Source organism: Octopus bimaculoides, chromosome 3 (genome assembly GCF_001194135.2).
Source record: "Octopus bimaculoides isolate UCB-OBI-ISO-001 chromosome 3, ASM119413v2, whole genome shotgun sequence".
Lineage (NCBI taxonomy): Eukaryota > Metazoa > Mollusca > Cephalopoda > Octopoda > Octopodidae > Octopus > Octopus bimaculoides.
Window position 1 is genome coordinate 29,985,869 of NC_068983.1, and position 12,788 is coordinate 29,998,656.

Consider the following 12,788-nt stretch of genomic DNA (forward strand, 5'->3'; position numbering starts at 1 on the left):
GCCAACTAAATTTCAATTCCTATGTTATAAGCATGAAAATATAGACTTTAACCTTTTAGCATTCAGATTTCTCTGTCAAATATGAAAAAAAAAGTAAAGACCCCCTTCGGTCATGAATGACCATGGGATTGCACCTAGAAAGTTCCCCTCCAAGGCACAAGTCCAGGCAAAGTTGTTTGTGGAAGACCAGCAGTCACCCATGCATACCAGCCTCCCCTCCCTATGCCACCAATGTTATCCAAGGGAAAGGCAAAGGCCAATACAGCTTGGCACCAGTGATGTTGCAACTCATTTCTACAGCTGAGTGAACTGGAGTACTGTGAAATAAAGTGTCTTGCTCAAGAACACAGCACACAGCACCCAGCCTGGTCTGGGAATCAAACTCACTACCTCATGACTGTGAGCCCAACACTCTAACCACTGAGCCATGTGCCTTCACTAAGTCAAATATATCTAACTATATCTAATGCAAGCCAACAAGAAAGCCTAGGGCACTTTGATTTACTAGAAGTAACTGCCAATTCCCTCAAATCATTCTTTCTTACATTAGGAAGGATTCATTGAACAATGTTGTTCTAAACAAACAAAAATGTGAGAAGTTCAAGGCTTGCTCAGTCATGGCTGATCTGGAGCTCAACAGCCAGAACAATAACATCTTAACATATTCCCCTCATTTTGAAAGATATTTTGTGTGCAAAGTGTACAATTCTACTTATATTAAACAATTCTATTGAAACTATTCAAAACCTGTATGTCAAAAAGATCATTTCTTGTATTGCCAAATAAATATATTGTAAATTTTATTTAAAATCATCTTCCTATTAGATTGTCTTGGTTATCTTCTATTCTAGAGAGTAGAAATGTGTCGCTCTCCTTGGTGGTTTAGCCAGCTGACAGCCAGTGTAGGGCTGAAGATGTCACCATCATTACACTTCCTATCAGATTATTCTTCAGATGCCATAGGACATTGTCCTTTGGATGTAACTTACCTTCAGCCGGAAAATACATCAACCAAAACAAAAGGTCAGTAGTTTGATTTGAATTTATTTGATTAAATTTATTTGATGTTATATCATCATCATCATCATAACATCCACTTTTTCTTACCTGCATGGGCAGGACAGATTTTATTGGGGCAAATTTTCTAAGTCCAAATACTCATCCTGGCACCAGATCTTACCTGCTTCCAAGTAAGGTTATCTTTTCCCCTGATTAGACATATTTTCATAGAATACTGGAAATGAAAGGCATTCATTTACGGCAATCACGCGATGTCAAGGAGACACAAACACTTACACACATGCACACACACATGCACACACATGCACACACATACACACTCAATTGGTTTCTTTCAGTTCCCATCTATCAAATCCACTCACAAGGCTTTGGTTGGTCTGGGGCTATAGTAGAAGACACTTGCCCTAGGTGCCATGCAGTGGTAACAAGCCCCCAAAACCATGTGGTTGGGAAGCAAACTTTATAATCACACAGCCATGCCTACATCTTGGAGATGTTATAAAATGAGAATGTTTCAGATTATAAACACCGTCCTTAGAGAGGAAACCTTTTTATGTCTTTCGATATAACATCTCTCATTTTAAAGTGTTCAGATTTTAATTAGTACCTTCCATTGTAATTTTACATAAGCTCTTTTTGGGATGTTATGTTTCTAACATCATCGTCATTGTCGATATCCTGTTTGCTTTTTCCATATTGGCATGGTTTTAATGACACTTCTTGAGGCAGTATCCTTTGACTGGATAACCTTTTTAGTTGTTTTTCAAGTGAGATATTTTTTCCATTGGTCTTCTAGTCAAAACTGCCATGCTATAGAACATTGTTTACAGATGTAAACAATAATGTCACCATCACCAACAAAGTATCAATGCAAAAGACATAGGGATATAAGCATTCATGCACACACACACAAAACAAGTTTCCATATGGCTTTTGTCCACTAATTTCACTCACAAGCCATTGGTCAGTCTGAGGCTATAACAGCAGATAGGCACTTGCAATCTCTTTTACAATTTTCCTCATTTAACCAATCAGACAGCAGGAGAATGTTTGTAAATATGATGATCATGATGGTACTTAACACCAAGTCTTTTTTTTCTTTTTTGTTTTCATATTGTTTAGCACTGTGGTGAAAGCACATGGCTTAGTGATTAGGGTAATTGGCTCATGATTGTAAGGTCATGAGTTCGATTGCTAGCAGAATGCTGTGTCCTTGAGTAAGACACTTTATTTCACATTGCTCCAGTCCACTCAGGTGGCAAAAATGAGTTGTACCTGTAATTCAAAGGGCCAGCTTTGTCACATTCTGTGTTATGCTGAATCACTCTAAGAACTATGTTAAGAGCACACGTGTCTGTGGAGTGCTCAGCCACTTTTACAAAAATTTCACGAGCAGGCTGTTCCGTTGATTAGATCAACTGGAACCCTCGTCATCACAACTGATGGAGTGCCAGTTTTTTTAGCACTGTGTCAAAACTGCTTGAGTGGATATGTTTCTCATATTACTGTATGTCCCCATGTCAAGCTTGAATGAACATACTAATGTTACAAGATTCAGTGAAAATTGATTGTTTTTTCCCCCCCTCTTTTTAATTCTTATCTGATCTATTTCAGTATGGGAGATGTTTCGGCAACCATTCAGTCACAGCCATGAAACGGATACAGCTGGAACTGTTAAAGCAGATGAAATGAGTGAATCAGAATGCAATTACTTTCCGCATTTAGCCAGAGAACCAAAAATCTTCCTCAGTCTACGCAATCTCATTATAAGTTTATGGAATCTTAGCATAAAGGTAATCTTTCTTCATAATTTTCTTGCATTTTTCTTAAAGTTTGCATTAATACAAAACCTCAAATTTAGAGAAGAGGTAAACATTGAGAAGTTTCTATGCTTATATCATTCATAAGGATAATATAGACCTAGGTAGAGTGAAACCAAATGAAGTTAAAAACTTGAAAACTTTATGGTGAGAGGTTTGATCAAAAAGTATTGGGACTGGTGCTGTAAAAAGAAAACTACAACACATATCAATTCGGTATTTAATTTCCTTCGAAGTAGTCCCCTTCTGAAACCACACACTTTATCCAACGTCATTTCCATTGATGGAAGCATTCCTGAATCTTCTTTTTGGGGATAGCATGCCGCTGCCTCTTTGCATTCTCTTGGGTTTCCTCAACATCTTAAAATCTTGTTTCTCTCGAGTGGGATTTGATTTTTGGAAAGATTCTTAGCTCTAATAATCTTCGAACCCTCTCTCTTTCCATGCACACACACACACACACACATGCACATTTTCTCTGCCATGGTCACTGATGGAACCTCTGGTGTGGTGAGACGTCCACATTCTACACACTTTGCTTCCAAGTACTGCTATAAACAGCAGAAGTAAGCAAGAATGTTATAACTTAGTGTACATACACAATAGTGTTCAAGCCCATTCTGTGCTGAGCGGTTTCACTCTAGAGAACTTTAGCTCTGTAACCATAGTAACAGTTCTGATACTTTTTGATCAGATCTCGTATTTTACAGTGCATTCTTCAAATTCAGGTCTTGTCTCTCTTCTTCACGCTATGCGTCTCTCCACTTTGAACCACATCTCTCTTCTTTGCACTGTACCGCTTCCTTACATCTCTCTCCTTTGTCACACCTCCCTCCTTCACACCATACCTCCCTCTGTTATCCCATGTCTCATTCATACTACGATGTCCTAATTCTATTTAGTTGATATGGTTGTATCAATGTTCAGACTTAAATTAAAAAATCTTTTGACCTCAGCATAAAGCCAAAGAAGGACCTTCTACTTGGTTCCTCTCCCTACTGGAAACAGCAGCCAAACTACCCTCATATTGCAGCCTAGCATCTTTAAAACGTAACAATTGGATGATCATAACTGGAATGCTTTTCATCATAGATTTGCTTCATCACATTCAGTGTCATGTCACACTTCTTTAATTATGTTTTACACAGTCTAGCTGTCACTTGAAGAGAAAATACTTCGATATTGTTTACTTCCTGGTCAGTAGTGATCAAGCAAACCTATGATCAGTGATATTCCATCGATTGTGTGGTCTTTTATTCCAACATATTATATTGGAATAAACTTCATGATCTAAAGCAGTGGTTCTCAGTCATTTTTTGCCTCCTTTGATTCTTATATTACTCAACTGGATACTTGCAAACGTCATTAGATGCTAATGAATCCTTTGGATGGGAGCCTCATTAGATATTTTATCCCACAAAAGCTAGATTTCAGAGCAGGGCTGAATGGCAAAATTAAGACCAGACATCGAATTTTATTGTTGCTCCTTTGTATTCCTTGCTATGAATAAAGTATTTTGAGGCTGAAATTTCAGTATACTATTCTTTAGTTTTTGAACAGTTTTATATATTTGAAATGTGCTCTATGGGTTTTGTGTTATTTTTTTAATGTTATTTTTCTTTTTATATTTGTAGGAATGGATGACTTGGCAGCGGTGTGCTAATTATCTGATATATAGAGGTGTTTCAAGAATTAAGTGTGTTGAATTATTACAGTCAATTATTTACTATCTTACTCGGGAAGGTCTTATTAACATTGGTTTGCTGCATGATCCACCAACTAGCTTATTGCTACCAAATGTAAACTATGAAAATGTAAGTGTCATTTAATTTACTATGGCTTTCACCAGCACGTACACGTTTTGCCTGGTCCTGGTCACAAGAAAGTACAGTTACATAGAAATAAGGAGAGAATACAACTGAGTAAAAAAAAGACAAACAGCATATAATACAAGCACTACAGAGCAACAATCCTATTCCAACACTAAGAAAAAATATTTTTAAATTATACCATTTATTAAAGAAACTCATTAAAATAATTATAAAAATAAAGTTGAAAAAAAGTTGGTATTTATATGAAAATTCTTAAAAATCAATAATAATTAAGAGAAAGAAGACAGTTTAAATTTGGGCAGAGCAGATGATGTCATCTAGTAGTGAAGCAAAAAAAAAGTGACAATACATATTTGATGGTTACATCCTGAAGAATACCATTTGTTTAGGTAAAAGCTAATAAAGATTGATACAACATACACAACATAAAATAAAGAAGAGAAAAAGAATGGGTAAGAAAAGTAAATTGCATGTTTTGCAAATACTAAAACTAACAAATATCCAGTAAAAATGAGAGAAAGTAGAGCTAATTATCTGATATATAGAAGTGTTTCAAGAATTAAGTGTGTTGAATTATTACAGTCAATTATTTACTATCTAACTCGGGAAGATCTTATTAACATTGGTTTACTGCATGATCCACCAACTTGCTTATTGCTTATTCTCCCAGAAATACTGTTTCTTATTTATACAAACATAAGACAACATAGAAACAATGAAATTGTATACTTTACAAATGCTAAAACTTTGCAAAATATCTAACAAGAACGAGAGAATATATCACAAAATTGATCTCTCAGAAGTACCTGGTAGTTGCATCAAGATTAAGATGTAATTTCAAATTTCAAATCTTGTAGTTCTCAATATATCTCTTCTAAGTTTATCTCTTGTTGGATTCTAATTCAATATCTTTTTTGTGTTACAGCATTCAGTTATTGTGGTCGGGGCTGGCATTACTGGACTTGCAGCAGCGAGGCAGTTATCTAATTTTGGAGTGAAGGTTAGTTCTTAACCCTTTAGCATTTAAACTGGCCATTTCTGGCCAAAATATTCTGTCTGCTTTACATTCAGACTGGCTGAATCTGGCCTCTCACACCTACCCTATAATGTCATTCTAAAAATAGTCACATTATCAAAATCTTGAAGCTACAACACAATTCATGATTAATTCAAAACAACATGAACGAATAAACAGCATATTTAACAGAATAACTTGAATGCTAAAGGATTAAAGTATTTATATTTCAGTTGATATTTTTGCTACAGACATCTGTGTTAGTCACTGACAAAGGCAGTATTTACATAAATACCACTGATTTAATCTAATTTTAACCAGTATTATTATTTTAATGCATAGGTGCAGGCGTGGCAGTATGGTTAAGAAATTTGCTTCCCAGTCACATGGTTTCAGGTTCAGTCCCATTGCATGGCACCTTGACTGGCCAAAACCTTGTGAGTTGATCTGGTAGATAGAAACTGAAAGAAACCTGTTGTGTGTGTGTGTGTGTGTGTGTGTGATTGTGTTGCCATGCCTTGACATTGTGTAATAGTTGTAAATGAGTGTCACAGTCATTCATTTCCAATATTTTGTAATGTGTGGTGTGAGGCTGTTTGATAAGAAGAGGACTGAGGATTTGATAGGGATGCTGGGGTTAGAAGAATCAGTGGAACGGCTGGCAAGGGTGAATGGGGTTCGGTGGTATGTGCATGTGTTGAGGAGGGATGAGGAGCATGTTCTGAAGAGGGTAAGGTAAAGAGTTTGAGGTAAATGGATACTCTCGGAGTGGCTGATGTTAGGAAGGGCATCCAGCTGTAGAAACCTTGCCAAATCAGATTGGAGCTTGGTGTAGCCTCCCGGCCTGCCAGTTCTTGGTCAAACTGTCCAACCCATACCAGCATGGAAAGTGGACGTTAAACAATGACAATGATGATAACCCATCCCATATTTTTTTCTTTTTTGCATAACACTAGATTAATTTGTCTTTCATTATTTTTAATAAGGTGTTATTTGAGGGAGATTTGGTTGTTGTTTCTAGCATTTTGAGCAGCCATAAAGATGTACCATGTTTTGCTGGACTTTATTTATTTGTTTCATTTTTTTAAAAACTCTGAACACACCAAAAATACATGGTTGTGTAAAGAAAGATAATGGTGACTAAGAGTTGATAAGACAGATCCAAGTAGGAGAAATGGGCTAGATCAACAATGAAAACCTGGAAAAGACAATTTGGGGAGCATTTTCAAGTTGACCTTTGAAATGTTGTCTCGCATAATTGACATTGAAATGAATTACAACCTTTAAAATATGTAATTTGGTTTTATTGTTATAAATGATGAGCATTCAGCATTATACAACCTTAGAATGTGTATGTATGTGTGTGTGTGCGTGTGTGAGGCAGCAGCTGCACAGGATTCAGGGAGAAACAGATTGACCTTTATTTTATTTATTTTTTTTTTTGTTGACATAGAGTTTTTGAAAGCATGGATATTCATGATACCCTTTAAAGATCTTTAAACTCCTATGAGACTGCCTCTCATCCCATGCCATAAAGCTTCATTTTAAGGCATGCATCATAATTTTGTGTAAGACACTTTTGTTCAACTAGGCTCTAAACATCATCATCATCATCATAGTCATCATCCTTTAACGTCCATTTTCCATGTGGGCATGGGTTGGACAGTTTGACCAGAGCTGGAGAACTGCATCAGGTTCCAGTCTGATTTGACTTGGTTTCTATGGTTAGATGTCGTTCCTAATGCTAACCATTTTACAGTGTGTGCTAGATGCTTTTAACGTGGCATAAGCATGTTGATATGGCATTGGCATAAGTGCTTTTTATGTGGCACCAGAACAGGACTCTTGCAGGCCAATCCTCTTCACTAGGAGATGTGGCCTTAATATTTCTGTAGTGGAGGATGGGTCTTCTGAGAGTACAGCAAGGTACCAGGTGTCTCGGTCTTTTGTCATTTCATCCAAAAGTTCAGCGTCCTGAGGTGGTCATCCTAACAAGCAACAACTTTAATAATGTAGAAGTTATTTTTACTATATTCTTTGAAATTGGTGATTAATTTCAAAATTAATAAAAGCACATAGTGTATTTCAGTAAAACCGTGGTTGTAAAAGGGTTAAGTTTATATAAGAATTAAGATGAAATTCAAAGACTTCATGAGAAATGGTAAGACATTTGAAATTTATGACATACACTGTGATAACTGCCTGTAAACATTACAAGAATGAGTGTATTATAGTTAATGATAGATTTCTCTACTGTCTGGATTTTCTTTCATTCAATTCACATTTTTATAAGACTTAATAGTTGTTTATGAATATCCTTTAATAGTAGCATCAAGCAGCTGTATCTTATCAACCTAGATCTTCACCTTTTTCAAATGTTTACACTATGAAATGACTTACATTATTATCTGAATATATAAGCTTGAGACCGATGACTGTAAATTCTTGAAAAGAAATTGTTGTATTTTTGATATCAATTAAGACTTTATATTAATCTATATCGTATTTCTATTTTCTGATTAATATTTTTTTTTTTACTGATTAGGTGACTGTATTAGAGGCCCAGAACTGTTTAGGAGGCAGGGTTGATGAAGCAAGTAATATTGGGGATATGTGTTTGGGCCAAGGAACTCAAATAATCAACAACTGTGTTAATAACCCGATTTGTTTGATGTGCATGCAGGTGAGTTTGTGGCTTTGATCAATAGGGAAGAAGCAATTACCATCTTGGCAGTCCAGTTGCATTAGTATATGTAGTTGTCATTTTTAGCATTTTTTTTTTTAGTTTCATGGATGACACATTAACTTTTTATTTATAATTGAAATGTTAAACCTTGGTTTAATCATTATATTGTTCCCTTAGCTATGACATTTGTTTTTGCTTTGGTTATTTTATTAAATATTTATCACTCTCATTTTCTTATAGATAATAAAAAGGGGGAGCTATCTATAAGACACTGCTTCAAACAGTTCCTGCAAGCAAATAGACACTAAATTCCAACCCTTGTTATCATAATACAAAAGTTTTCTAAAGTGTGAGTAGATTTTAAGGGTTTTAGCTTAGCTTTGGTTTCATGGCATTAAGAATCAGAGTTTAATGCTGGTTTTGTGAGATTATGGTTAGTTTGGTTCAGGCCTTATGACATTAGGGTTAGAACATAGTGCTGGTCTTTTGACATTAAACATATGGAAAAAATATATCTTCTACAGATATAATGCTAATCTGTTACAGGCAGCAATTCCAGATAATCCAACAGGTTTGAAAATTGAGATGTGTAGAATTATGACACTGCCCAATTGCACTACACATATGAACACAAGAACTATAAGTTTGTGGTTGAATACCATAGCTATTTCAGTTAATATGGAAACTTTAAGAAATGTGTTTTGGAGGAAATATTGTTTCTCTTTCTATCTTATCAAAAGCACTTTTAATCTCTGCATGTACTGTACCAGAGCTGATATTTTTAACTTTGGTGATTACTGGTTTATATCCAGTATTTAATTTAGCATTTCATTCTTTTGAGATCAGTAATATAAGCTCCAGTAATATTCTGAGAGCAAATAGATTTGGCTCTTATCTGGAGAAAAATGTGTCTCTACCTTCCTTGTTGCTGCAGAAGCTGTTAATCAACACCAGCCACTCTGATTTGGCATTCTCTGTTTGCCATGGGTTTAAACCAGAAATTTACTAAGCTAACAAATGTCTTACAGATAAGATTAACCATAGAATATATTTAAAATGAAAACCTATCATAAGTAGTGAGAAAGTGTAGATTTTGAATATTTTATTTTCAGGCAGACATAGATATGAAAATTATTCGAGACAAATATGAATTAATCTTTGAAAATGGTCAGCTGGCACTGCCAGAATCTTGTCGGCGATTGAATTTCCACTTTAATGCTATTCTCGATGTTATTGCTGAATGGAGGAAAGATAATGCTTTAGCAAAAGATACTGGCTTATTAAGTAAGTATATTTGTTAGAAGTGTTTCCTTTGTTAAATAGTCTGCATAATTTATTTATATGCTTTAGCTTATGTTTAATTTGGTTCTTAGCCCCAGAGTTAACCCCTATCTTTGCAAAACTTTTCAATTTCTTCCTATCTCAATGAAAATCCCTTGGCCCCTCTTATTTGCTGGTCTTTTGCACTCACTTCTAATATCTCAAAGTTGATGGAAAGATGACAGTCATTAAAAAAACACCTCCAACACCTTAAATTCCTCTCCTTCTTCAATGACCATCAATAACTTCCATAAAACCAAATCTACTGGAGACCTACTCTCCTGTGTCACTCACCAATGGGCCTTCACTTTTGAAAAATTTAATAAGAACATATTTATTTACATGACATATCTGGAAAGCAAATCTCCCAGCTAGACAAGGCTTCATTATCTCTTGGATAGGGTGCATTCAATCAGATCACACCATGATGTTATGTAATGATAGAGCCTTCTCTCTGACCCATACTTTTGAAACTCTATGTGCCCCATAGTTTGATTTCATTCTTCCACAATTTTATTCCAGTATATAAACAACCTATTTGAAATTTCCTTTAGCAATGCTCCTGACTGCAGATGATATGACCTGTCACTCCTCTCCAGCTGTCTGTGTTCAAGTGTCATCTACATGTAAACTAGATGCCATATACCATATTTATACTGACTTCATGCATAAAAACCTCAAAAGCATTCTCCAATGAGGTCATATCAATCTTCTCTCCATCAACAATAAAACAATATAATCACTACATATATCACACAAAAAGTTAGTTTTAGGCCTCACCATCAATAAAGATCTCTCTTGCTGGTCTCTTAACATCAACTTAGCAAAGGCTATATCACAAGGACTGATCTTTCTTCTGGGGCTAAAAATACAGCCTCTTCCGCCTTAACTACGTACTCTACAAAGCTTAAGTGAGGACTACAATAATGGAATACTAAAAGCCCATCTCCAAAGAAGGTTACCTTACTTAAAGCCTGCTACAACAGTGGCTGCTGTTCCCAAGAGTTGGGTGGTGTCATGCCACATGCACTTAGGCCTTCCTAACTCATTTGCCTCTTTCTCTTCTTTTCATCACTCATATTATGTCCTTTCCATCACTGCACTAACCACATCATCCAGTCCTTTCTCCTCAAGACAACAGGCCCTTGAAATCCCATCCTGCCCGTTTTTTTTCTAGTAATTATTCAAGAGGAACATGGATTATATCAATCTCACCAATCAGAGAGAGCCCATAAAGACCGTTGGTACAGTTCTTACAGTTCCTTTCTCCAGATCAAACCATTAAAAAAAACCCATTTAAGTTTAGTAATAAATTTTTGTGTTCAGAATTTGTTTTGATTTTATGTATTTTGAAAGTGACTTTATTGTTTTGTTTCTTTAACAGTAATGACATTAACCTTTTATGGTGACTCCACATTTTTTTTTTTATATTACCTAAGACAGCATCACAAAACCTATTCCCCTTTAGGGTCAGGAAGTATTCCAAACCTGAACAGCAGTTAGTTAAAATATGACCAGTACAGATGCATTTCCTATACAGTATCTCTCTCTCTCAGATTCTTGAAAGGATCTAAGGAAAATGTGCTTGTCAACCTCTGTTCTCCCTGTCTTTCCACACTATTTCTGTTTCTCTGAGCCTACTGATTCTATACACTACCTAAAACAACTGCAATTCCTTCACCTCATCTGTTTCTGCCCTTCCTAATATACAGGGTGTCCACAAAGTCTGGGTACATGTAGTAAATAAAATCATAACATAAACAATTAAATATAAGAAATAATAATTTCTTAAAATATGTGTTAATCCCCATGTACCCAGACTTTGTGGACACCCTATACATTATTTTTTTAGTCCTGTGCGAAACATTTCAGCAAATATTTTTTCCAAGAACTGCTTCCCTAGAGATATCCCTCCTAGCCATATTTACTTTTTTCCAACCCCAACCCTGCCACAATCCAATCTGATTCTTATTCTTTAGTTCAGAAAGGTGTCAGATATACTCTCTCTCTCTCTCTCTCTCTCTCTCTCAATTAAAAGCAAATACAGATCACATGCTATTATTTAATACTCAGATATTTCTTTGATTCCTTCTAAATATTACATCTTTCATATACTTTTATTTTAGGTTCTTTATTAAAATGAAAATTATACAAGTTGCACATTTATACATAAACACACATATGTATATTTCTTTTACGTAGTTTTGTGTTGTTACAGGCAAGTTTCGAGAAGCCCATGACCAATTTTTGGAGCAGTCCCAAATAGAATTTTCTCTGGTGAGATATTCAGATTCTTTAAATCTATTTTTAAAAACAGAAATATCTTTTGATATTTCTGCTTGTCACCATGTTTATGCCTTCCAATGTTAAACACATTTGACCATGGTGCAGGCATGGCTTTGTTGTTAAGAACCTTGCTTTGCAACCATGTGGTTACAGGTTCAATTCCATTGCATAGCTCCTTGGACAAATGTCTTCTACTACAGCTGATCAATGCTTTGTGAGTGAATTTGGTATGTGAAAGCCCATCATCATCATCATCGTTTAACGTCTGCTTTCCATGCTAGCATGGGTTGGACGATTTGACTGAGGACTGGCGAACCAGATGGCTGCACCAGGCTCCAATCTGATCTGGCAGAGTTTCTACAGCTGGACGCCCTTCCTAACGCCAACCACTCCGAGAGTGTAGTGGGTGCTTTTACGTGCCACCAGCACATGGGCCAGTCAGGTGGTACTGGCAACGGCCACGCTCAAAATGCTGTTTTTTACGTGTCACCTGCACAGGAGCCAGTCCAGCGGCACTGGCAATGACCTTGCTTGAAACTTTCTGTTTTTCTCTTTTTTTGAAGCCTGTCATGTGTATATATATATATATATATATGTATGTAAGGGACGACCGTGCGAACTCAAAAAGGAGAAATGGTGACGAATGGAAAAACAGAGGACTCCTTTTATTTAAACGTGTCACACGGTCGAACACACAATAATATGTATCAGATGATGATATATATGATATGTTATACGACGATAACATAGATGACCAGTAATGAAAGACCACAACCGTATAAGATGAATAACAGAGATATTTATTGTAG

The 12,788-nt window shown here is 35.9% G+C and overlaps 1 protein-coding gene across 3 annotated transcripts in view; it reads left to right on the forward strand.

Moving 5' to 3' along the window:
- Positions 1–12,788, forward strand: part of LOC106867282 (lysine-specific histone demethylase 2) — a 30,599-nt gene that overhangs the window by 10,066 nt on the left and 7,745 nt on the right. For all 3 annotated transcript variants that reach the window (XM_052966118.1, XM_014912118.2, XM_052966117.1), the window contains exons 7-13: positions 852–1,023; positions 2,635–2,813; positions 4,475–4,654; positions 5,598–5,672; positions 8,233–8,370; positions 9,486–9,657; positions 11,912–11,970. In XM_052966118.1, the coding sequence (XP_052822078.1) occupies positions 852–1,023; positions 2,635–2,813; positions 4,475–4,654; positions 5,598–5,672; positions 8,233–8,370; positions 9,486–9,657; positions 11,912–11,970 (975 nt within the window). The remainder of the gene's footprint in view (positions 1–851; positions 1,024–2,634; positions 2,814–4,474; positions 4,655–5,597; positions 5,673–8,232; positions 8,371–9,485; positions 9,658–11,911; positions 11,971–12,788) is intronic.